The sequence below is a fragment of the Larimichthys crocea genome, chromosome IV (genome assembly GCF_000972845.2).
Source record: "Larimichthys crocea isolate SSNF chromosome IV, L_crocea_2.0, whole genome shotgun sequence".
Lineage (NCBI taxonomy): Eukaryota > Metazoa > Chordata > Actinopteri > Sciaenidae > Larimichthys > Larimichthys crocea.
The window spans coordinates 3,415,073-3,437,028 of record NC_040014.1 but is presented as its reverse complement, the minus strand read 5'-3'; the positions used below and the strand labels follow the sequence as shown (position 1 = coordinate 3,437,028).

General features: G+C 38.9%; 2 protein-coding genes across 5 annotated transcripts in view; both read left to right on the top strand.

Annotated features, from left to right (window-relative positions):
* The first annotated feature begins 448 nt into the window (after positions 1–448).
* On the top strand, positions 449–6,941 carry tmem230a (transmembrane protein 230a). Of its 3 annotated transcripts, none has more exons than XM_010736752.3 (4): positions 449–589; positions 3,016–3,133; positions 3,461–3,583; positions 5,832–6,941. In XM_010736752.3, the coding sequence occupies exons 2-4, from the start codon at positions 3,032–3,034 to the stop codon at positions 5,970–5,972; spliced, it is 366 nt and encodes a 121-aa protein (XP_010735054.1). In that variant the 5' UTR covers positions 449–589; positions 3,016–3,031; the 3' UTR covers positions 5,973–6,941. The 3 variants fall into 3 exon arrangements, with proteins under 3 accessions (XP_010735054.1, XP_010735053.1, XP_010735055.1); XM_010736751.3 differs by having other exon boundaries at positions 453–589; positions 3,019–3,133; XM_010736753.3 differs by lacking the exon at positions 449–589 and adding an exon at positions 624–795 and having other exon boundaries at positions 3,019–3,133.
* A 510-nt stretch (positions 6,942–7,451) lies between these two features.
* igsf9a (immunoglobulin superfamily, member 9a) overlaps positions 7,452–21,956 on the top strand; it is a 55,907-nt gene continuing 41,402 nt past the window's right edge. Inside the window, exons 1-3 of one of the 2 annotated variants that reach the window (XM_027278644.1) lie at positions 7,452–7,674; positions 16,661–16,755; positions 16,874–17,074. In XM_027278644.1, the coding sequence (XP_027134445.1) occupies positions 16,695–16,755; positions 16,874–17,074 (262 nt within the window). In that variant the 5' untranslated portion in view covers positions 7,452–7,674; positions 16,661–16,694. Of the gene's footprint in view, positions 7,741–16,660; positions 16,756–16,873; positions 17,075–21,956 lie in introns of both variants that reach the window. The other variant, XM_019268090.2, reaches the window with a different exon arrangement.

Sequence of the window (21,956 nt, the reverse complement as noted above, 5' to 3'; positions counted from 1 at the left end):
ATATACTACTTCATTGTCATTTCTTTCACAGCTATTGTTACTGTATACTTTGCAGAATAAGAATTTTACATACTCAATCTATACATTATATGAAAGATTATCTTTTATATATATAAAGATTACACTACCCAAAACAGTGTGAACTGATTAAAATTAACCCCAATTTCTAATATAATGCAGTAATATTGAGATACTAATAATACATTAACAATATAAGATAGAAATTAAACATTTGCATAGGATTTAAATATGTACAGAGGAATTAAAAATGTGCAGAGGATAGTACACATAAGGAAATAGTATAACTGTATTAAACTTTATGTTATCACTTCAAAGACTTCAAAGAAAGTGACTGTTCCTCCATCACATCAGTGAACATTGCTTTAATCCTCCAGGATGTGGACGAACACCTTGGACATGAAGCCTGTGAACCTCAACAGGATAACAAACAGGACATAATCTGCGCGCATGCGCACTGCTCGATCATGAGGAAGTTGGCGCAGATTAGACAGATCAATGACAACAAAGTAGATGTGGCACTGTGGAGGAGCAGCCTGCAGACATTCACGCTGCTATTCCTCAAGTAAAGGTAAGGTAAGGTTGAAATAAAGGACTTTGATATAGACGCATTCCTGCACGTCACGTTACGTCAGCTAGCGGATAGAGAAGCTAACGCTGCAGCTAATTACGTAACTTATGAGCGTGTATTAACTCAGCCATAAACAACTCAGCTGAGTCCTCCACTCGGCGGTGAACATCTTTGTTTTTTACTTGTTTGCTGGACAAACCCGTCAGGTAATATAATGTCATTAATGCTTCTCATTCAGTGCCGTCTGTAATTAGCCACAACTGTGATTTTTTTTCTCTGTAACATAAAATGGAGGACTAAGACTTGTGAGGGATGCAGAGCTGCTTTCGTTTCTTTTTATAAATGTGTTATGGGGACGGCACAGTAAGACTTGTACAGTTGCAGTACTAGCAGGAGGGAGTACAAATATTATTATAAATAACACATAGGAACATCTGTGTTTGTCGTAGTTCTTGTTTCTTTGCTTAAATTGAATAGAAATCTCTCCCAGCAGCGCATTGGACCTGAAGTAGCAGGGTCAGCCCAGGTGTTTCCAATGATTAAGGTTCGGTTCCATTTAGTGCAGCAGAGACTTTCTCAGCGAGGCACCATGCACCACAGCAGCACCCTGACTCTGTTTGACAGGAATGGGACGCGGCCTTAATTAGTATCATTGCCAACACCTGTGTTGAAAAAGTTCTGTCATTATTTATTTTGATAAATCATCTCCCTTCCTTATGGACTACAGTAGTTCTGGTCTACAAATCTGGTCTACAATGGTCTACAAATCCTAAATCCCTGTATTGTACATTACCATTATGAATTGTTATTTTATTCAAAGTCTGTTAAACGTAAAGGCAAATATCGGCATTTTCACACACGCCATATAATTTATGTGTAACTTTAAAAACCCTCAAACTCCCACAAACTGTTCTGAGGACACGGCCTCAGGATCCTGCGCAGTACCTGCAGCACTGAAGGGAAACCACAGTGAAGTACAACCAAATATATACATATATATATATATATATATATACATGTAATACATGTACGTTCATGTACAAAACATGCACATTGTAAATTTTACAAAATACAGACAGGTGGCGATCTAAAATCCAGAAGAAATGAGTTGAGAAATACATAGACTGCGGATGCTGCCATACACATGGTTTAAAAGTATGAACATAAAGCAGCTTTATGTGATGTGCAGTGGTATGTTAGGAACTCCCCCTCTGAATCCAATCCAGATAAACACAAGCAAATACTCCTCATGTTTGTGATAGTGTTTTTCTCAGATAATAAAGACACATCCAGAAAACCTCTTTTCCTTTATTTGTGATAAATCCACAGTATCCTCCTGCTGCAGAAAGTGCTGTGTCTTCATAACAGCTATAACTTGAAGCTTTTCTTGTCACTGAGGCTCTGTGGCGAGTTTATGTGACAGCTGCTAGCAAAATAACAGAATGTTTGTGAAAGCTCTTCCGTACTCTGCTCGAGCAGGAACAACAGTTTTTATTCATGGATTCAGTCTCCAGTGGGGGCCTCAAGTGCACAGATTCACAGTGCCAACATCTCTAACATAAACAAAACGTACGCCTTGAGGAAGATCACATGCATAGTCACACTTGTCTGCGTGTGCAGATGCGTGATAATCTGTTAAATTTACGAGTGTATCATCTTTGTTGACGCTAACTGCCTTGTGTGGAATAAATACATGGAATAGTCATTGGTTAATATGAACACCCGCATTCCTCATGGCTGTAAAAGGTGCGTTAGATTAATACTAATTTATCTCATCAGAAAAATATTAGATTTTTTTCCCTGCTGCATGCTTATTGGTTCCTTGGAGTATAGGGGAATATATCTTAAGAACCAAATGCTTCATCCAGTCGCTGTTCTAAGGATCAAAAGTCTCCTAACACACTCAGGAAGTGTGCTTCAAACATTTTTACTAATAAACACTCAGAACAAGGGCAAGGTGACTGAACGTCTCTCTTTAAACATTGAAAATGAATATTAGGTGGAGGGTCATGACAGAGGCTGACTAAAATGTTACATTCTCAAGGAGATTTGGCATTGTGGAAATCAGAAGAGGGGCTGAGTATTTTCAGACTGTTAATTATTTAGTCTGCCAAAGGTATTCACGTTGGTCAACCTTTGCTCTGTATCTTTTAAAACTGTTTTCTTGAAGTGGGGTTAGGGCAATATACAGCATGTTGTCAGACAATATAAATTCATCGAGCAATATAATATAATATAAATATAAATTCATCGATAATTTAATTGAGTGATAGCTACAACCTAACTTACTAAGATTTCTGGTTGTATTGGGCCATATTTTGTAAATCACGAGCAGCAAATAATACTGTAAAGTCAAGAAATAAGGAAATCAAAGATTTCAGTGGAGATATTATGGATGATTACCTCTTTGTGTCTCTCTCCCCAAGCAGCTCCAATGCCATAATGAAAGCAGCCAGAAACAATATGTTGGGTGCTGGAACATCCAACAACAAGGTCAAATATTCTCGACTGGCTGCCGATGATGATGGTTACATAGACTTACAGGTAAGAGACTTCTTGTTCTTTGGCAAACATTCAATTTTATTTATACAGCGCCATATCATAACAAAGTTATCTCATGACACTTTTCATACAGAGCAGGTCTAGACTGTACTCTTTATAATATGACCTTATCCCACGATGTCTCATGCCACTCTCTAGGTTGTTCAGAAGCCTGGTTATCAGTAAACCTTTTACTACCACAGGCAACTAATTGGAGGCACATTGCAATGAATGACTTCCTGGAAAGGTGCCAGAGTCTATACTAAAGGAGATATGAGAAGACGTCTGATAATAAATAATGTCTGTTCTGTGTCTGTTTACACTTCACAGTTCAAGAAGAGCCCGCCAAAGGTCCCATACAAGGCGATTGCACTGGCTATATTCCTGTTTCTGATTGGCTCCTTACTGATAACCTTTGGAGCTCTTCTTCTGTCAGGAACCATACACGTTGAGGTGAGTTTGGTCAGTTAATGTAATAAAATATGTTTGGTAAATAAAATTCTTTGGGTTTTGTCTGGAGTCAGTATAGTGGAGCTGTAGTTGAAATATGTCAAAATACAATTTTATATTCTGTTTCCAAAGATCTGATTGTCAAGCGCGTCACATTCTCCCAAAATGTTTGTTTTCCTTAAAACTGACAGTAAATATGCTGTCGGGCTGTCAGACTTGTTCCCACAATACAACTCAGCTTCCATTTTATCCATTTGTGACAGAAATGTTTCTGTCGGAGCTGCCTGCCTCCTGTCGCTTCTGAGTCTAATTCTAGTTTAAAAGATGCAATGTATCTTTGTTTATGTTGCTCCAATATGTGAACTAGAGAAGCTTTTACATCTTTGTTTTTACACGTCCAAAATGTGTCTCTTGACACACCTGAAGATTTTGATTCATCAAGGCTGGTAGGAAGAATAGTTTGACATTTGACTTATTCTAATTCACTTTTTGTTGAGCATTAGATCAAAGGTTCATGTCACTCTATTGTTTGCACACCTAATATGACGCTATGGCTAGAAACTAGTTAGCTTAACTGAGCATAAAGGATAGAAACATGGGGAAACAGGTAGCAATCAGAAATCAGCGAACTGATCAAAGAATAAGTAAACAAGTTAAATGAATTAAATGAATTGCTCTGATCAGACTGTGCCAGACTTTGATACTTTTCCACACTTGGTGCTAATAGTACAAAAACATTTCAGTCAGTACAAAAAAAAACAAAAAAAAAATATATATATATATATATATATATATATATTGCAGTGTGATACCAAACCTTAATTTTAACACACAGGAGAGCCAACACAGCCTGCTTTAGCAGTAATTAAAACACTCACACTGCTGTTAATCTCGTCTTTAAATAGCTGTAATTGAACAGTTGTCTTGACATTTTATTGCCCTACTGCCAGTTTTTTTTCTTTCTGTGTGTGTGTGTGTGTGTGTGTGTGTGTGTGTGTGTGTGTGTGTGTGTGTGTGTGTGTGTGTGTGTGTGTGTGTGTGTAAATATAACTAATGATTCTGATATTTTATACTTTGGAGTGCCAATTTTGGTGGATCCCCCTGCTGTGGTTTCTGCTTCCTTAATTCATGACTCCATGTGGGAGATAAGAGTCTGCACATATTATATTTGTAATTATCAGTGGGAGGTTAATGTTAATGTTTTTTCCAGTCTTCAGAATATGTTTGCAGAAAATTTGATCTGACATGAAGGCAGCGAAGTATTTGAGACGTCTACTTGCCAATTAGCCCACACAAGTTAGAATAGCATATCCAGTGTCACAAATTATGCAAGGTTCAAGCAGTGGATTACGGAAAAAGGGATGCAGGCAGGTTCTACTGGAAGACATTGTAGGAGTTTTAGGCTGAAAGAATGCAGCCACAGAGAGTTTGTGTGTATCGGACAACAGTGTTTCTGGTCAACTGGACTGTTATGAATGTTTGCACATTGTTCAATTAAAATCTTAACAGATGGTCCACTTTTTTGTAGATGACTCATTTGTCATCACATGAATCTAACAGAGCAAACTCCATCTGATGACTGTGAGATGCAGATAAAAGCAAGAAGAAAACAGTCTTCTATAAGTGTTGTTGTTGGTAAACTACAAAAGTACATGTTTTATTTATTTTTGTACGCTGATTTGTAATTTCTTTTTTTTGTCATTTAGCTGAACTGATCCTTTAAAACCACCTCACATACATCTCAATAGATGCTGTACATAGTTCAGACAAACATACTTTTTAAAGTGCTTGCAGCTACAATAAAGTGACACCGATAGTCAAGGCCAATGCAGCAGTGCAACTTGAAAAAACAACAACATTAAAACAGAGGGCTACAGTGACTCTGTGCACAAGACTGCCATCTGGTGGTGAAATCAAACACTTCACTTGGCACTGACAGAGACTGCCTGTGCCTCCTGGTGGTTAGCTGCTATGTATATGAAATGAGGGCTGATTTCCATAAAACCAGACCTCAGACAGATGAAGTCATCATCTGTGTCATTCCGGGGGTGCTGGCAGGCGATGTGTTGATAAGTATATTAAAACCTGTTGAGCACATTAAGAATTGTGGGATGATTCTTCTAGCACCACATTATTATCCCAGTATATATCTACCAAAAATAAATGGAGGTTCCAGAGCTTTGTGGCTGTTAAAACAAAGAAATGTTTACTTGTATCCCCTCATCACAAGGCTTCTTGTTGTCGTTTCCAGCATCCAGACCGCACCATTCCTGTCATCATCATAGGGCTACTTGTTTTCCTTCCTGGATTTTACCATTTGAGAATCGCCTACTACGCCGCCAAGGGTTACCGGGGTTACTCCTACGACGACATCCCAGATTTTGGTGACTGAGTCAGATAGCAGCTGCAGATTGGCGGGGGAATCCCCTCCTTTTGCCACACTGTGTATCCTGAGACTGTTTCCTTCTGTTTACTTTTGAGTTTCTGAATGTATGTAACGAATAAGGCAAAAAAATGTATCAGTGTCCAGCCATAGAGACACGTCTTTGTCCACAGGTGCACCGTGCAGGATTAAAACTGTCTTGCTGATCTTTTTTTTATTTTTATTTTTTGCTCTGTGTCATATTATCCTCTACACAAGAAGCTTAACGGACGTGAGAAGCTTTACTGTATATATTCAGCAACAGTGAACCAAACACGTGTAGTGATTTAAAGAGTAGAGGAGCCAGCCTGCTACAGTACAGCGACATGTTGCCGATGTACAATTCTCACTACTCATTCAAGTAAGGGATAATGTACAGCAAGCAGATCATTGTTGCTGAAGGGGTTTATTTCACAACAATGACCCTCTCACTGTATATTATCCAGCTTATTACACATCTACTTACTAAAGAAATCAATAACTTGACACAAAATATTGATTTTATTGCTTCTGCTGTGGTCCTCCAGAGTCTATGATCAGAACATAAACAGAATATAAATAAAAATAAGACATTGAAACCTCGGATGAGTGGTGAAACTACACAGACTACATAGATGCCTTTTTAATTTACTACTGCTCGAAAAACCTGGATGACTGAGAATCTTTGTGTTCTTTGTTGGTGTATCTTAAACAAATATTTAAATGTGACTGTTGTCATATAGGGGCTATGTTTCTCCTGAAGGTATATATTTGCAGTAAGATCCAAAGATTGAGTACTTTGTGGGAAGAACAGTATATTTTTGGAATGTAATGTATTACTTTCAGTATTGCTGTTTGTGCATACTTATTTGATTTTGAATATCAAAGAAAGATGTATTTTTACATGCATTTGCTTGATTTTAAAAAAATGAAATAAAAGATCTGATCGAGGATCTGAAACATTGCTACTGTGATTCTTGATTCCAGCCAAGTTCTTTGTGAATTAAACCATTAAAGAAAATAAAGAAACATAATGATACTTAGACTTTACTCTAGACTTTAGGCTCTGGGAACACACACAAAACACCAAAAGATAATAAATAGATCCAGAACTTTCTTATTTTATGATGTAATTTGTCTTCATTTTAAAAACAAGAAGACAGACCAGATATTAAAGTAAAAAAAAACTAAACTTTTTGTCCTGGTTTGGCCTCCAACATCAGGTAAAGGACACCCTCTTGTGGTTACCACTAAACTGGGTGCCATCAGGGGATTAAGAGCTAAAACAAAATTCTCCTTTTCATCTACTGACTTCACAAACAAACTCTTTTTTTAAAAAATTAAATCTGCATTGGCTTAAACATTAAAGGAGCTTAAATGTCTGTGGCTGTAACTCACGTTTGATGTGGTTTGACTCCTTTGAACACAACAAGAGAGCAGCGGGGGAGGGGAGGACGGGAGAGGGGGGGGTTGGACTTTGAGGAGCTCAGCCAGGGAGCAGCAAAGTGCGGCGATGCTTCACTGTCACCTGTACGTGAAATGAACACCTGTTGCCGGCGGGTTTTAAAAAAAGACAACGCTCATATTTCAGGTAGTTTGCAACGCCACAAAGGAACAGGGCCTGGCTTTAGTCTACTTAGACAGTGACCTGATCTCCACACGGAGCAAACTGAGGCACAAGCTGGACCAAGAGGTACATAACAAGGATGTGTTTTTAAAAAAGGAAGTACGTGAACGGCTGCCAGTATCAGAGCTACAGGTAGGAAAAGTAAAGAAACAGCAGTTAATGATTCTGAAAGTGTTTCTGACACCCAGCAGCTTTGAAAGGATGAGAAATTAATGCTCTGAGCTCTTGCTGGAGGGGGTGCGAAAATTTCCTCTCAAATGCCTTGAACTGTGGCATGCATTTGAAAGTCAGTAATGAAGTTTGTATGGGGGCTTGTCATTATAGTAGCAAATGGGAAACTGAACAGAAAGTTTGTGGAGCTTGAACTCAGCATTCAGTCCCTTTTCATGAGCTGTTCACGTCCTTAAAATACCAACTGAGTCTGTGTTAATAATTCATACTGTCTCTCTGTTGTTTTCCACCAACTCCCCTCAGACATTTATGGTTTTAATTGTGCTTTAATGGTGTGGCAACCTTTGTAACAGAGTTTTGAACCCAATAAAACAGGGTAAAAATGGTAGATAGATCTTGGAAAACTTGAAACTTTGCTGCCTGTCGTCTTCATTCATATTTATGGAGGTTTTTGTGGATTCTTTTTAAACTTTAATATATTGTTTGAAAGCGTCTTTTCATTCAGATGAATGTATTTTCAAAGGGTCGTGGTTGAGCTTGTGCCTTTCATTGTTTCACAGCTTTACTACATTTAACAGGTAGCTAGACATCATTTCTTACATGGATACATGTAGAACTCTACTCTACTCTCTATAGAAATATATAGAGCCAGAGATAGAATATGAAATCTCATCTTTCTGTTGATTTTGTTTGATTTTTGAGACCAGAGTCTGTCTTCATTTCGCCATTAATGGGAGAAATATTCTCATAACTTCTCCAGGCTGGGCTCATTTAATCATTTCACATTCTATTTCTGGTTTGATTGAGTGTGTTAAAGTGCCAGATGGGTGCAGTTTCCCGTAATCTAAGCTCACACAATAATAGGAATGTGAGAGGAAATTCATTTATATATATTTTTTTTTGTCAATGACAACTTGTTTCACACCACATGAAATGTATGGATGCAGTAAACACTTGAGCTCTAATACTTAAAGCATGCAAAACACTATTAAGCCCATGGCAGTGTTTTTGCATACTTAAGCCTATCCCAGTGCATTACTCATCACTCAAAAGCTGGCTGAAATGCTGATTTAGAGTGTAGTTTGAGAGGAGATTCATTTGAAAGCTATTCACCGAATTGCCACTTGACAATAATGCAACTTTGACAAACATTAAAGGAGACATAGTGATCACTGTGGTGAATTATCCGGGCCCAGAAATTCTCTGCAAAACAGTAAATGACATGAATGGAAACCAGCAACTGAACACGTAATTAAAGCTGGCAGTAATGTAAAACCAGCTGGTCCTGCCACCAGAGAGCCGGTATTCGAAAGTTCCGAGTGTTTCCTCATGAGACTGATAGTGATGACTACTACTGAGTAATCAAAAAGCAAATAAAAAAGATTCTTGTGGATATTATTTATTAACTTTTTAGCAACTCTATCTGCTTCATTTGTGTTGGGTGGGTGCAGTTTGAGCAGATCAACTATCATCAGGTTCTGAGTCAAATGTTGCTACCTGCTCATTGGTGGACAAATATATGACATCATCCTTTTTCTAGCTGAGCCCTACCCACTCGAAACCAGCATGAGAAAAAAAAGGAAAACAGAAATTGCCAATGTAAAACGACCAAAACTTTTACAGCTTTGTGAGAAAAGGTCATGTCAGACCTCATAACTCAGTAAGAAGTTGATTGGGGAAAAAAATTTAAAAAGTCTTTCAGGGCTCTTCTTTAAAGGTACAGAATTAAATGCATTTTTGTTTAAGGGCTGTATTATTCAAATGAGACATTTCCAAAGACACACTTTTGAGTTAAAGTCAAGGTTGGTCTTAGAGAAAAATCACAATTTTTAACCAGAGTTTGTGGACTGTGTGCTAAAAGTGCTCCATTTTCCTGACAACAGATATGCTTTGAATCAGTTTAACAGCAGCCAATCGTTTTGGAAGGGAAAGGGAAAGGTGTGTTTGGCACCGGCACACAGACAACAGACGATACCTCTGATTATCAGATTGAGACGTAAAGACTGCCTTTGCCAACAAAACCCCCACAATAAACAGATGGCTACATGCAAAACGTTCTGCTCAGAAACGACAGATAATTGCATAGAAATAGTTTAATGAAAAGAAAAAAAAATGCAAATTTCAAAAATAATTTTGTGAAGAGTTTATAATGGCACAAAGTTTAGGACTTAGACATGACTTTATAGCCATGACAGTGACTTTGCCTGCTCACTGCTTTTAACCCCTGACGTCTTCTCTTTTCTGCATATGACTGAAGTATAAGTCATGGATTAAATCAACAAAAAGATTGTTCCTTTCATCTGGATTTGCCTGCCTGCTCTGTGATTCATAGAAAAGATACCTAATGTTTGTACTAGCGTAGAAATGCAATACCCACACAGCGGAAACCTCTTTATTTGTCTTTTTTTTCCCTTACCCTTTCAATCTGTGCTATTTTCTTTTAAGTGCACATCAAACTGAGCCAGGCACAGTTTTCATATTGTGATGGAAAGCATGTGGTAGAATTTGAAAATAGGCTTTTCTAAGCCATGTGCAAGCTACCAAAAAAATAAAATATACATTTACACGGGCAAAGACAAAATAATGTAAGCACCTCATGGAGAAGAGCTTAAGCTCTTAAGTAACTAAATCAGAATAATGATTACTGCTGCAGCAGTGGGTTACAGCAGGTTGAATGCCAATGAGCAGCATTTTTCAGCCACGAGTGACGACTGGCAAACAGTACTGTCTGCGACGTGTGTTTTTTGAAGCATGTCGGCTAACAGAGAGCAACAAAGAACTGGTATAAGAAAAAGCGACATGTCTACCATGTCAAGAAGAACTCAGATAAATATAATATAACAAATATGAAAAGCAAAGAAGAGCCATGTGTAAAGCTGGAATTATTGGAATGTTACATAAACGTGATGTTCAGTCACTGTCCAGGTTGAGTTTCAAAGGCTTTCATGAGTAGATTTCATGACGAAGTCTCTGAGAATGCTGAATTTCATTTATGGTTGATCATGTTTCATTATCCTAATTAATTCCCTTTAAATATGGGGGCATGAATAAATATTCAAATAAATATAATACTCAATAAATATTCATATTTCTCACCATTTGAGATTTTTGATTTTAAGTCTGTGGGGAGCCATCACACATAGCTGTGTGAGAACAGTTTAATGAACTCTGGTTTTGCGGTCTGTGTCACACTCTACAATAGAGCTGAAACCATTAGTCATTGATCATTGATTGATCAGGCTATCCACAGAACAATTATTTTTTTTAAATAAGTGTTTTAATAAGTCATCTTTTAAGCAACAATGCAAAACATACTCTGGTTTTGGCTTCTCAAATGGGACTTGTGACTGTAATGAGTCTTGTGATTGTAAATTGGATATCTTGGGTTGGTGTGTGTGTGTGTGTGTATATGTATATATGTATATGTATTATGGTAGATATATATAGATTATATATATATATATAATATATATATATATATATATATATATATTATATATATATATATATAAGCTAATTGAAGACTGTTGCTGCATTCGTACAAAACTTTTGCTGCTCCAGAGGAAGCTTCACAAAATCAGATTAATTACCTTGAGTGATGTCACTTGAGTCGGTGTCAGCAGACTGAGGACAACAGATCATTATGATATATGGATGGATATATAAGATGGTCGACACATCTCCACTCCTCAATATACTGTAGATGCTGTGATCTGGTGATGTCATTTGGAGCCAGAATTTGACCCCGTTAGTAGAGTCAGTTTAGTTTCTGCTGTCAGAGCTTTTGGTGTGCAACTAGCTGAGCTGGTATTTGTTATGCTAGGAGCTCCAGAAACACAAATGGCCATTATACATTTTTTGTTCATGTAGCACCAAAGCAGCAGAGAGAAGCTTCAGAAACTAGAAACATCCCCTGCATTGGGTTACTTCACCACTCCACCAGTTTCATAGACAAGAAGCTTTTATTTCCCTCTTGCCTGTTTGTTGACCTGGGAGGTTGACTGACCGTCTGGCTTGCAAGCAACCTCTGCAGGCGGCAGCTTCCCACTGCGCTTGTTTGTGGAGCTTCTCTCTGCTGCTTTGGTGCTATGGGAGCAAAAACTTTATTATGTACATTTGTGTTGTGTGATATTTTTAAGACGAAACAACCGTCAACAGGGAAATAAAAGCCTTTTCTCTACAAAAACCTGTCTCTTGAGAGAGCTCCAGGGGTGCGAGCATGACTTCCTGGCTGGCTAAGAAGTGCCTCCTGCAGAGGGATAGCTTGCTTTCGCAGCAGTTTGGAGCTTCTCTGTGTTGCTTTGGTGCTCCGAGAACAAAAACATGAGCTGTCATGGCTTGAGTTGCTCTCCTCTTAGGCCTGTCTAGTTAAAAGAAATAAATCCGGTTCTGTTGTATCGATTTTGATCCTTTTTGTTTTTTTTTAAAACTGTCCGTTGTAAGTCGGACAATGTCTATCCCTTTTAGATCACAGCACATTAAGAATTTGACTTGTGTTTTCCCACTACTCACACTTTGGTCAGAGGTTAATGTCCAATTAAACCTGCTGGCAGATACGAACAGCCTTGAAACCCTTCTCACCCACTGAACAAATATTCTGTTTTGCATTCCCCAAAGAATACAGTACCTGCAGCTATCCAAATCAATACCTGGGGTATTGTTTTGAGCATACACACAAACAAACCTGGGCCATGGCCATGTGAAAGAAATGGAATTGGATCTGAAAACAAATGTGGAAGAGTCCTTTTTATCTTCTGGTTTCAAGTGTATTGAGGCAGAACTGCTGATAAATCTGTTGCTATGGCTCGGTCACGATTAATCAGCCATTTCTCTCCACGTGTATATTAAAACGACAACAACACAGAATTTCAACAGCATGCCTGTCACTGACATTTCTATTTCTGTCAGCCGATAAATCTGCATGAGACAGGGCACTGTCTTTTGTAAGCAATTGGATCATTTATTATAGCTTTAAACATTACTGCGACACTACTGCGCTGTCACTGTGCTTATGTTTATGCACGTCCTCAATGTCAAAGGAAGGAAGAATATGTCTGAGGGAAATATCTAGAGACCAACTGTGTTACCATGGCTGAGCATTTCACCTGTGCAGGCTGCTTTGTTTGTCAGCCCTGAGTTTTAGGTTCAGATTTAATGACAGAAAATGTCCTGCAGCTTAACGAGATTTTCTTTCGCCTCTCATCCTTAGTCTTGCTGCGTTTGCCATACTTTTCCTGCTCCCCTTCTCTCCATGGCATTTTTTGTTTTGTCACTGTTTTGGTAGACATGCAAATAAGCCTTATCTTGTTAGAGCAATAAAACAAAAACAATACATTTTATTAATCTGTGTAGCTGTAGCTGCATTTAGATGCCTGATCCTGATCATTCCTATTCTTATTATGAGTTAACAAGAGGGCAGACGATGAAGAATAAGGAGAAGATGCTGAGCATCTTTTCGTTATGAGACAAACGGGGAAGAGTTGCTGCTGCTTAGTCATGGCAACCAGGAAGTCTTAGTGTGTGTGTGTGTGTGTGTGTGTGTGTGTGTGTGTGTGCCGTTCTTTCATGTTCCCGCACTGTCAAAACATGAGTAGCAGCACATTTCATAATGAAGTTTTACCTCCTCGCCTGTCTCAGTCTAAGCAAACACTCAAAACCTGATTCAAATGCAATAAGTTCAGGATAAACTCTCTGTTCTGCTTCTTTGCATGAAGCCATGTGGGTGAAGGTGAGAGAAGTCTGTTGACTTTCCAGCAGACAGCGATCAGCATATGCGTCGCAGATTGAGAATTTCTTTTTGACTTTGACTGTGATTCTTCTGGAAAATCTGTGTATTCTGTGCTGTTTGCTGAAGCATGGGAGTGTATTGGAACAAGTGCTGCAGTTGTTGACAGCCAGGATAATTGTTTTTCACCAGATCAGACTTTGCCCCCACTATGAAATGAAGAAGCCTATAAAAGCCTCATGGATATGGGCAGAGCTTCTGCTGAGATAAGGGTGTGTTCACTCATACATTGGAAGTATAGAGATCACTCCAGACGACAGTGATGTCATTCATTTCACAGTACATACATCAACCTTGACATTATAATGGGGCTTTTATCATGTATACAGAGTGTTTTAAACACATCCATGTAACCATAGAAACTATGCGTAAAAAAGGATTTAAGGACACACTCACCAGCTACTTCAACGCTTCTTAGAGCAAATATCCAATCACATAGCAGCCACTCAATACATGTAGGCTTGTAGACAGATGGTTGTTTTGCCAGCCGGCTGGTCTGAGTATTTCAGAAACTGCTGATCTGTCGGAATTTTCACGTAGAACCATCTCTAAGATTTACAAAGAATGTCCCAAAAAAGAGAAAATATCCAGTGAGAGGCAGTTCTCAATGCAACAAAACTCAAATAACCATTTGAGTATAGAGAGTCCCAATTTCTATTGCAGCATTGGGATGGAGGGGTCGGAACTTGGCATAAACAGCATGATGGATCTATCCTGTCTTGTATCAACAGTTCAGGCTGATGGTGGTGTTGGTGTAATGGTGTGGGGGATATTTTCTTGACACCCTTTGGGTACCAACTGAGCATTGTTTAAATACCACAGCCTACCTTAGTATTGTTGCTGACTGATTGTTGCATATCCATCCCTTTATGACCATAGCATACTCATCTTGGCTACTCCTAGCAGGATAATGCAGCATGTCACAAAGCTCAAATCATCCCAAACTGGTTTCTTGAACATGACAATGAGTTCACCATTGTGGAGTTCACCTCCACAGTCAGCAGATCTCAATACAAAAGAGCACCTTTGGGGTGTGGTGGAATGGGAGATTTGCATCATGGATATGCAACAACTGTGTGATGCTTTCATTCATCAAAGGAGGAATGTTTCCAGCATCTTGTTAAATCTATGCCACAAAGAATTAAGGCATTTCTGAAGTCAGTAGGAGGTTAAACTAGCAAGGTGTACCTAATAAAGTGGCCGGTGAGTGTATAGCACAGTTTGGTACTTTGGCTACTTTTTTGGTTGTATGTGTATTCAATGACAAATTTCCCATTATGGAGGACAAGTACTCTATGTGCTAATGTTGACATTGCATTTTGTGGTAGAATTCAAGAAATTAATGAATGATACCATTTGCAACAGTCCGAAATGATGCAAGCCACTTGCTGTCAATCAAACTGTAACTTCTGATTTCTCTCTTCATTAATAGTGAGTTATTTTTTACCACAAGGAATATGTGCCTTCTGTTTTGTTTTTTTGTTGGTTCCTGTTTTATGAGCTGTGATTGAGCTGATGCACCTCCACCGACATTACTCTCCTGTCGCTCCTTAACCTCTGCTGGGCCTTACATTGAGGTCCTTTGACACCACAATATGGACAATTGGCAGTGAGTGCACTTAATTTCATCAGTTTTGGGGTTACTTTCCATAACCACACTGACAAAAACAGCACATTTACTTAAGTTTTTACATACATTTAGAACTAAAGTTATTTCTGAAAAAGTTTATTTTCAGAAAAGATACAATCAGTCTATAAATATGTAAAATTATATATATTTGTAATGGAGGATTTCTACATTGCTATAAATATGGCTATGTAACCTTCTGACAGAAGCAATAGTGCAGTTGTGATGCAATGAAATGCAATAAAACACGTTGGCTGCCACAGCCTTATTTGGTTTGGTATTTGACCAGTAGCTTATGGTGGCTAAAGGTAGCAAACCTAAGGAAATATAGCTGTGTAACAAACATTGCTGAGTCATTTTAAACATTTGTGCTACTTTTACAATACCTTAACATTTTAGCCAAATACTTGACAGTTTTGCATTTAGCATCATCCAGCAATTCTCATTTGAAGATAACACAAATAACCTAGTCTCACTCTGAGCAAAGAATTTGAATAATTGCTTCACAACTGTGCCGGTGTGATGGAACCATGTGGAACAGAGAGCCCGTTCTTATCTGGGACACTTCTTGATGTTTGCCTTTGTGAGTGTGTAGACGTGTTAATTAGCCATTGCTCTTTGCATGGGTATAGTGTAATTAACTTAGCTTAATGAGATGTTGTTCTACATGTGGGCCAAAGCAAGCACGGCTGGACTGGTGTCTGGATAGACTTTATGTGAACCCATTTCCTGTCAAATCTGACCTTAATCGGCAGCAACTATGGCACACTGTAAGTGGCCTGTGGACTACCTACCAGGACAAATGTGTAGAAGGGAGGACCTCGCAACAGCATGTGTGGTGTTAAGTAATTTAGGAAGGATTTCACACAGCTGGTAGTTTCTACCATAGAAGGTGCTTGATGGTAAAATGATAGATGACTTCTAGTGTGTGTATCATAAATCTGACTTATCATGTTGATTTCCTCACTCTGGTTTTTCAACATTCAAGCACGTGGTCATTTAGACTGGATTGAATAGGTTGCTGCATCTTGACATTACCTTGCACTCCTTGAAGCCTTGCTGTAGGGTCAGAGCCCATCAGCTCAGTTTATCTCTGCCCTTGAGTGCTGAGTCTTCCTGTAGCTCCAGCCAAACGTAAATAAAACACTTAGATGTTGCTCCGCACGTGACTCTCCAAAGATTTATGTGACATTTATGACATTTACTTTCAGAAACGGATATAGGGCCTGGGAGTTTTCTGGCAGCAGGGCGAGCTCTGCCCATTTGTGTAATGATATGGGATGAATTCCAGTTATTGGAACGCTGTATAAAAATCTGAGCACTCCTCTCCCCCTGTCTGTGAAATTATGACAGAAGCAACAGCTCTGCTGTAGCCTTTATAGTTTGGAAATCTGTCACAGATGGCTGTCTTCTTGTGTGCAGCCAAGGAAGTAATGTGATTGTGACAATTGTGTCTCTTTTGCCAACAGATTGAACATGCTGCAGGTTGTATGACTGACAGATATGGGGTCAACGAGATCATATTTGCAGACTTTCACTTTGGTGGCCATTTTTTGCCTACTTTGTAAGTATCAAGTATTTGATGTGCAAGATATTTTTATTTCCTAATATGTGTCCATAATCATCCTTCCTTGTAAAATAAACTAATTACAAGAAATTGCTGTTTTACTTCTGACAAACAGTGACCACTGAAGGTGCAGGGCCAGAGGTACGTGGAAAGGTTGGAGGTGCGGTGGAGTTGGAGTGTAATTTTCCTGCATCAGACCCAACTGCTGTGTCTTCAGCGTCCCTGCACGTGGTGGAATGGGTTCGGCAGGGACTCGACATCCCCATCCTGATCAAATTTGGATCCTACGCTCCTCGTGTCCATCCGCAATATGAGGGTGAGCATCTGTGGAAATGATCATGTAATCCAACTGAACTCTGCAATGTCATATGTATCCTTACTGACATTGAAAAAGCATATTGTGGTATCATACAACTACTCTACATGTAAAGTTTAATCTGGTTATTTTTAACATGGCCATTGTTTTATATATTGTTTGCTCGTGAGCAAACCTTTTATGTGCTTCACGCACTAACTTTTTTTTTTTTTTTTTTTTACATAACTTGCTGCTTTTGTTCATGTCATGAAAGACATGCCTTGAATGCATTAAGGATAACTCAATGTTGAAGACGGCACTCCTTTCGTTCATGAAGCCAAAAAAGTTCACCAAATTACAGGTCTTATTCATATAGCATAATCTTCTACTTTGTGTGGGCCATAAAACATGCACACTAGAGACTTCCATCATCTGAGCCACCAACTTCTAGTTTAGCCCTCTGCTACCTTTGGGATAAAATGATCTAATCACATGGCTTTCTCTAGAATTTCCAAACGTTATAAGGTTATATGTAGCATGCTGCTAGTGTTGATATGTTGACATTTTGAAAAGAGTCAAGAAGAGTCATGGATACAGTCTTAAAGGCAGGAATCCATTCATTCGTATGGAAGCTGCTCAATAGGGCATGAAGGCAAAAAGTTCTCCAAATTACCGGGATCTTCCACATACGCTTTTGCTTTGTGCAGTCCATAGAACCATGCATATGAGAGACTTCCACCAACCGACCCACTAACGTCCAGTTTAGCCTGTCTAACCCTTTGCTTCCCTTGGGATGAAATAATCTAATCCTGTGGCTTTTCTAGTCTTTCCAAATACCAAATACCAAATACCGAGTCTTTTTGGGTCAGTGTGCATCATGTGACATTGCTGCAATTACATGGTTTGGCCACTTTCTTTTTTTTTTTTGGCCACTTTAATTGGCTTCAAAGCCCAGCATTTTTTCTGGGAGTGGGGTTTCAGTACAGTTGCTTGCAAGTAGTACATATACGTATACTGTGATGGTAAGTAACTAAAGGATCCCAAGTTGAAATAGATTACAATGAGGATGGTTATGAGAGTCCCACTGGGAGAATGTAACCAGTATCTGGGTCTCAAAGTATATTCAGTACCACACCTTGATGGCCTTTCAAACTAGCCTTAGTGGGAGCTGCTTTTTAAAGGAGCTGAAACTCTCACATTGCATCATCATCTATTGTTCGCTTTCTGCCCACAGCTCAGAGAACAATGGGAGTCTGTGGGGAAAAAAGATCCTCAATGGACCAAGAATACCTGTATGTAGCTCCTGTTATCCTTTAAAGTCACAAACAATGGGACTAGTGTGGACAAAAGGTAAAGCATGTCTGGGTGGCTCAGATCTTCCTTTTGTCAGAGTTGTTTTCTTTTCCATCAAGCTGCCTGAAAAGAAATTCAAACTACTGACCTTTTATCGACTATTTTGAATTTCTGTTTGAGCCCCATGTGATATTTGAACAAAATGCAGCTTTAGGTAGCCTAAACAGGCATGTTGATTTCATTCCATTTCACTTGCAGCTACCTACAACTTGTCATTTAATTTTAGCGACTTGAACAGTACATATCAACATTTCATATAACAATGTAACAATTAGAGATTTAACCTCATAAATGTGGCTTACTTGCTGTTGCATCACTCATTTCAAATTCATGCGGTGCAGCTAAACATTGTTCAAACTCACAAAACTTAATTTAAAATTCTAGTGGAGATTCTTAAAGTTTCTAAAGATGCCAAACATGTCAGATGGAATTTTGGGGAAATGTGTATAAAATGATGCACAAAACATTCAGAATATTCCCATTTGATGGCGTTTCGTTTAGTATAAACATCATCCAGCCTCAATGAGGAGTTGGAACAAGCTAATACAGTATGTGATACTGTGTGGAATGTGAACTGTATAGCACCTTAAGTGGAAATAAAAGGGTGTAATTTACAGTTTAACTAACATGATGAAATAAAAATGGCACATATTTCTAGATTAAAGTCTCTCCAATGAGAATATTTAGAAAACTTTCTCATCTCATATCATTATAAACTGATTGCCTTTGGGTTTTTAACTTAAATACAAAATATGCAATTAAGAGCACACAAACCACCTAGGCTCATGGGACCTTAAAATGGACGTTTGTTGTTATTTTCTGACAAATCTAAGCCAAGCAATTCATCAGTTTACATCAGTTTATCAATTTATTTCTTTTACCACCCAATGCTCCCCTGTGCATGGCATACTAGGAGAATGTAAAATGGTAATTTTCCAAAAGATTGCAGCGCATTGCGCAAGGATTAACTTTCCAGTGTTGCAGGGAAGAGAAAAATATGGTGTCTCCAGGGGGGTGGGTGTTGAAGGGTTAATGAAAAAAATAAATGATGAAAACAACTGACTACATTTATAAGCTATAATGACTAAAAGTCAGTCCTATATTTACTCTTGGCTAGGCCACTATTTCCTTTCCTCTTAATAGCTTCCTCCTTCAACGTCCTCTTCACCTCTGTCATTATATCCATAGAGGCTGCTGACTCGGGTTACACTGCCCGCTTGCCCAACTATGATTCTGGCATAAGGCACCAGCTACTAGCCTTCAGTCAGCATTCCCACACCTGAAAACCTCCTCTTCCCATTGTTCCCAAACACTGTGGTATAAACAAGAACCCTCCCCTGGTGCGCTGAGCTCCCAGTCCACTAACAAACTGAGCTAACATGAGCTAACAGCAGCTATAGTTCACAGCAGTTTACTTCACTTTTACCTGATTACACATCACTTTGTAGCATCAAATCGATTTAAAATGTGTTATTAAATGGCAGAGAAGTTACACAATGGTGCTTTAAAAGAACAATGCTTTAGTTCACCTACTTCACTATCCTACCTGCAGCTCTCGGCCTCAAGCACCTACTAAAACTGCCTCAAGGATGTGTAGTTTACCTTCCTAAATTACACTGTAGTCTTTAGTTACATTACACACAGTGACTTTGTTGGAAACTATTCTCAGCTGTAAATTAATACACATTTGGTGCTTTACTGTAGGATTTACAGCACCAGAACAGTATATGTCATGAGCAAACCTTATGAGTCAACACAAACTTCAGTGCCCATGTTCATCGTGATGAAGAAACATATGTAGCTCTATGGCACAGAGGGATATGCTATGCCAGACTTGACTGAACATACTAGGATTAATTGGTTTTTGGATTTGTTGACATTAAGAAAAGTATAGAATATTTCAAGCTTTATCTCTTAGGGTTCTATATTAGTAAAATCTTCGGACACACGGTAAAGAGTAATCATCGCGTTTATGAGCGTGTTTGTCAAAGGATAAGAACCTGCATTCAATTGAGCAAAGGACTTTCTCATTTGAGTTGAATGCCACTCCCTCACCCATCCCGAGCAGGAAATACGATATAGACATTTACATAGCAATAAAGTCAGGGTGAACCTTGGCTGATGAATTATCGTAAGTGGGAGCAGTGCAGCCTTTAATTCCAGACCAGGCTCATAAAAGACAGTAGCCTTTTGTCGCTGACTCTGAAGATGATCCTTCAGCATACACTGATGTCACACTTCATTACACTGGATGTTCGTTTCAGAAGCAGCAGGGCAATATACTATTAGAAAAAGAATGTTGGCATACCCTTTGCCACATGAATTGCACTTTTTGCATAATTAGTTCTACCATAAAACATCCTGTGCAGAAAAGCACCTTCTATAAACAGGACTGGTATGCTAATCACATGCCTCTCCGGTGACAAACAGAGAGCTGCTGTTCTTAACGGATACAAAAGGTTTGAAAAAGATGCTTTGTCCAATCTGATGCTGAGCTTGGGCTTTCTCACAGGTGCTGGCCTGTGTGGGAGTAACAGGTGTAGCATGGGAAACTAATGCTTTAGAGATGGAACGACCGGTGTGGATTTCACCTCCTCAGGTCCTGAATGTTCTCTGGTTTCTCAACAGCTAGGCTTCAGTACCCGGACTCCAACTGTTGTTTAGCTGTTTCTGATTCTTTCGGTTAAGGCGAGTGATTCACTCTGCTGAGGCTCAATTTCCTCTACCATCCCTCCCTCTCTACACCACCTTAAAAGGATCAAATTTGAACTTTTCTGATTGCAGGTCGCCTTCTCCATCAATACTCTCTGTGTTTCACTGTGTGTGTAGCTTCACAAAGTGTGAGATACATTAGATTTCCTTCGGATTGTTCCCCTGAGGGTGTTAAGAGCTAAAAGGGTTTAAATGTATTTGTTGTAATTGAGCAGTTAAGATCAATGAATTAGTAGCTACTCTGTGAAGAGGACAGGAAGTCCCTCAGCTGTACAGTACAGTTGCTGACTCTATAAAAATACAGCTGTATAAATATACTGCTCTTTCTATGTGAATCCCATCACAATCAGCAGGAGCAGACTGTGTGCAGACACAACACATTACACACAGTTAACATGGTTCATACGCTTCCCATTCCCGCATGCACAAACATGAGAGTTTACACTGGGATTACTCATGTTCGTTGCAGCAGTTCTGATAGCGAGAAAGGCTCTCAATTCGAATTTCAAGAACAGAAGAGCTCAATGGAGCAACAAGCAGCGTGGAGTGAAACCTTATCTGCCTCTTTCTCTAACCGAAAACCTGAATGGCTGTGCACGGCGTGCCAAGAGCTGACGACATCTCTTATGGATGATGTGGGCCTCCTGCCCGTGAATATCACATTTTCAGGAACATAAAACGTCTGTGTTGTGCGAAGTGGTATTGAATTTAGATAATTTTTCATACAGAGACCTGTCCAACCAAACAAGACACTATCCCTGATGGTTTCGCAAAAGACTTTTTTTTTTTTTTTTTAATCCTTTAAAAACTTAATTCCCAAAATGTTACATATCCATTT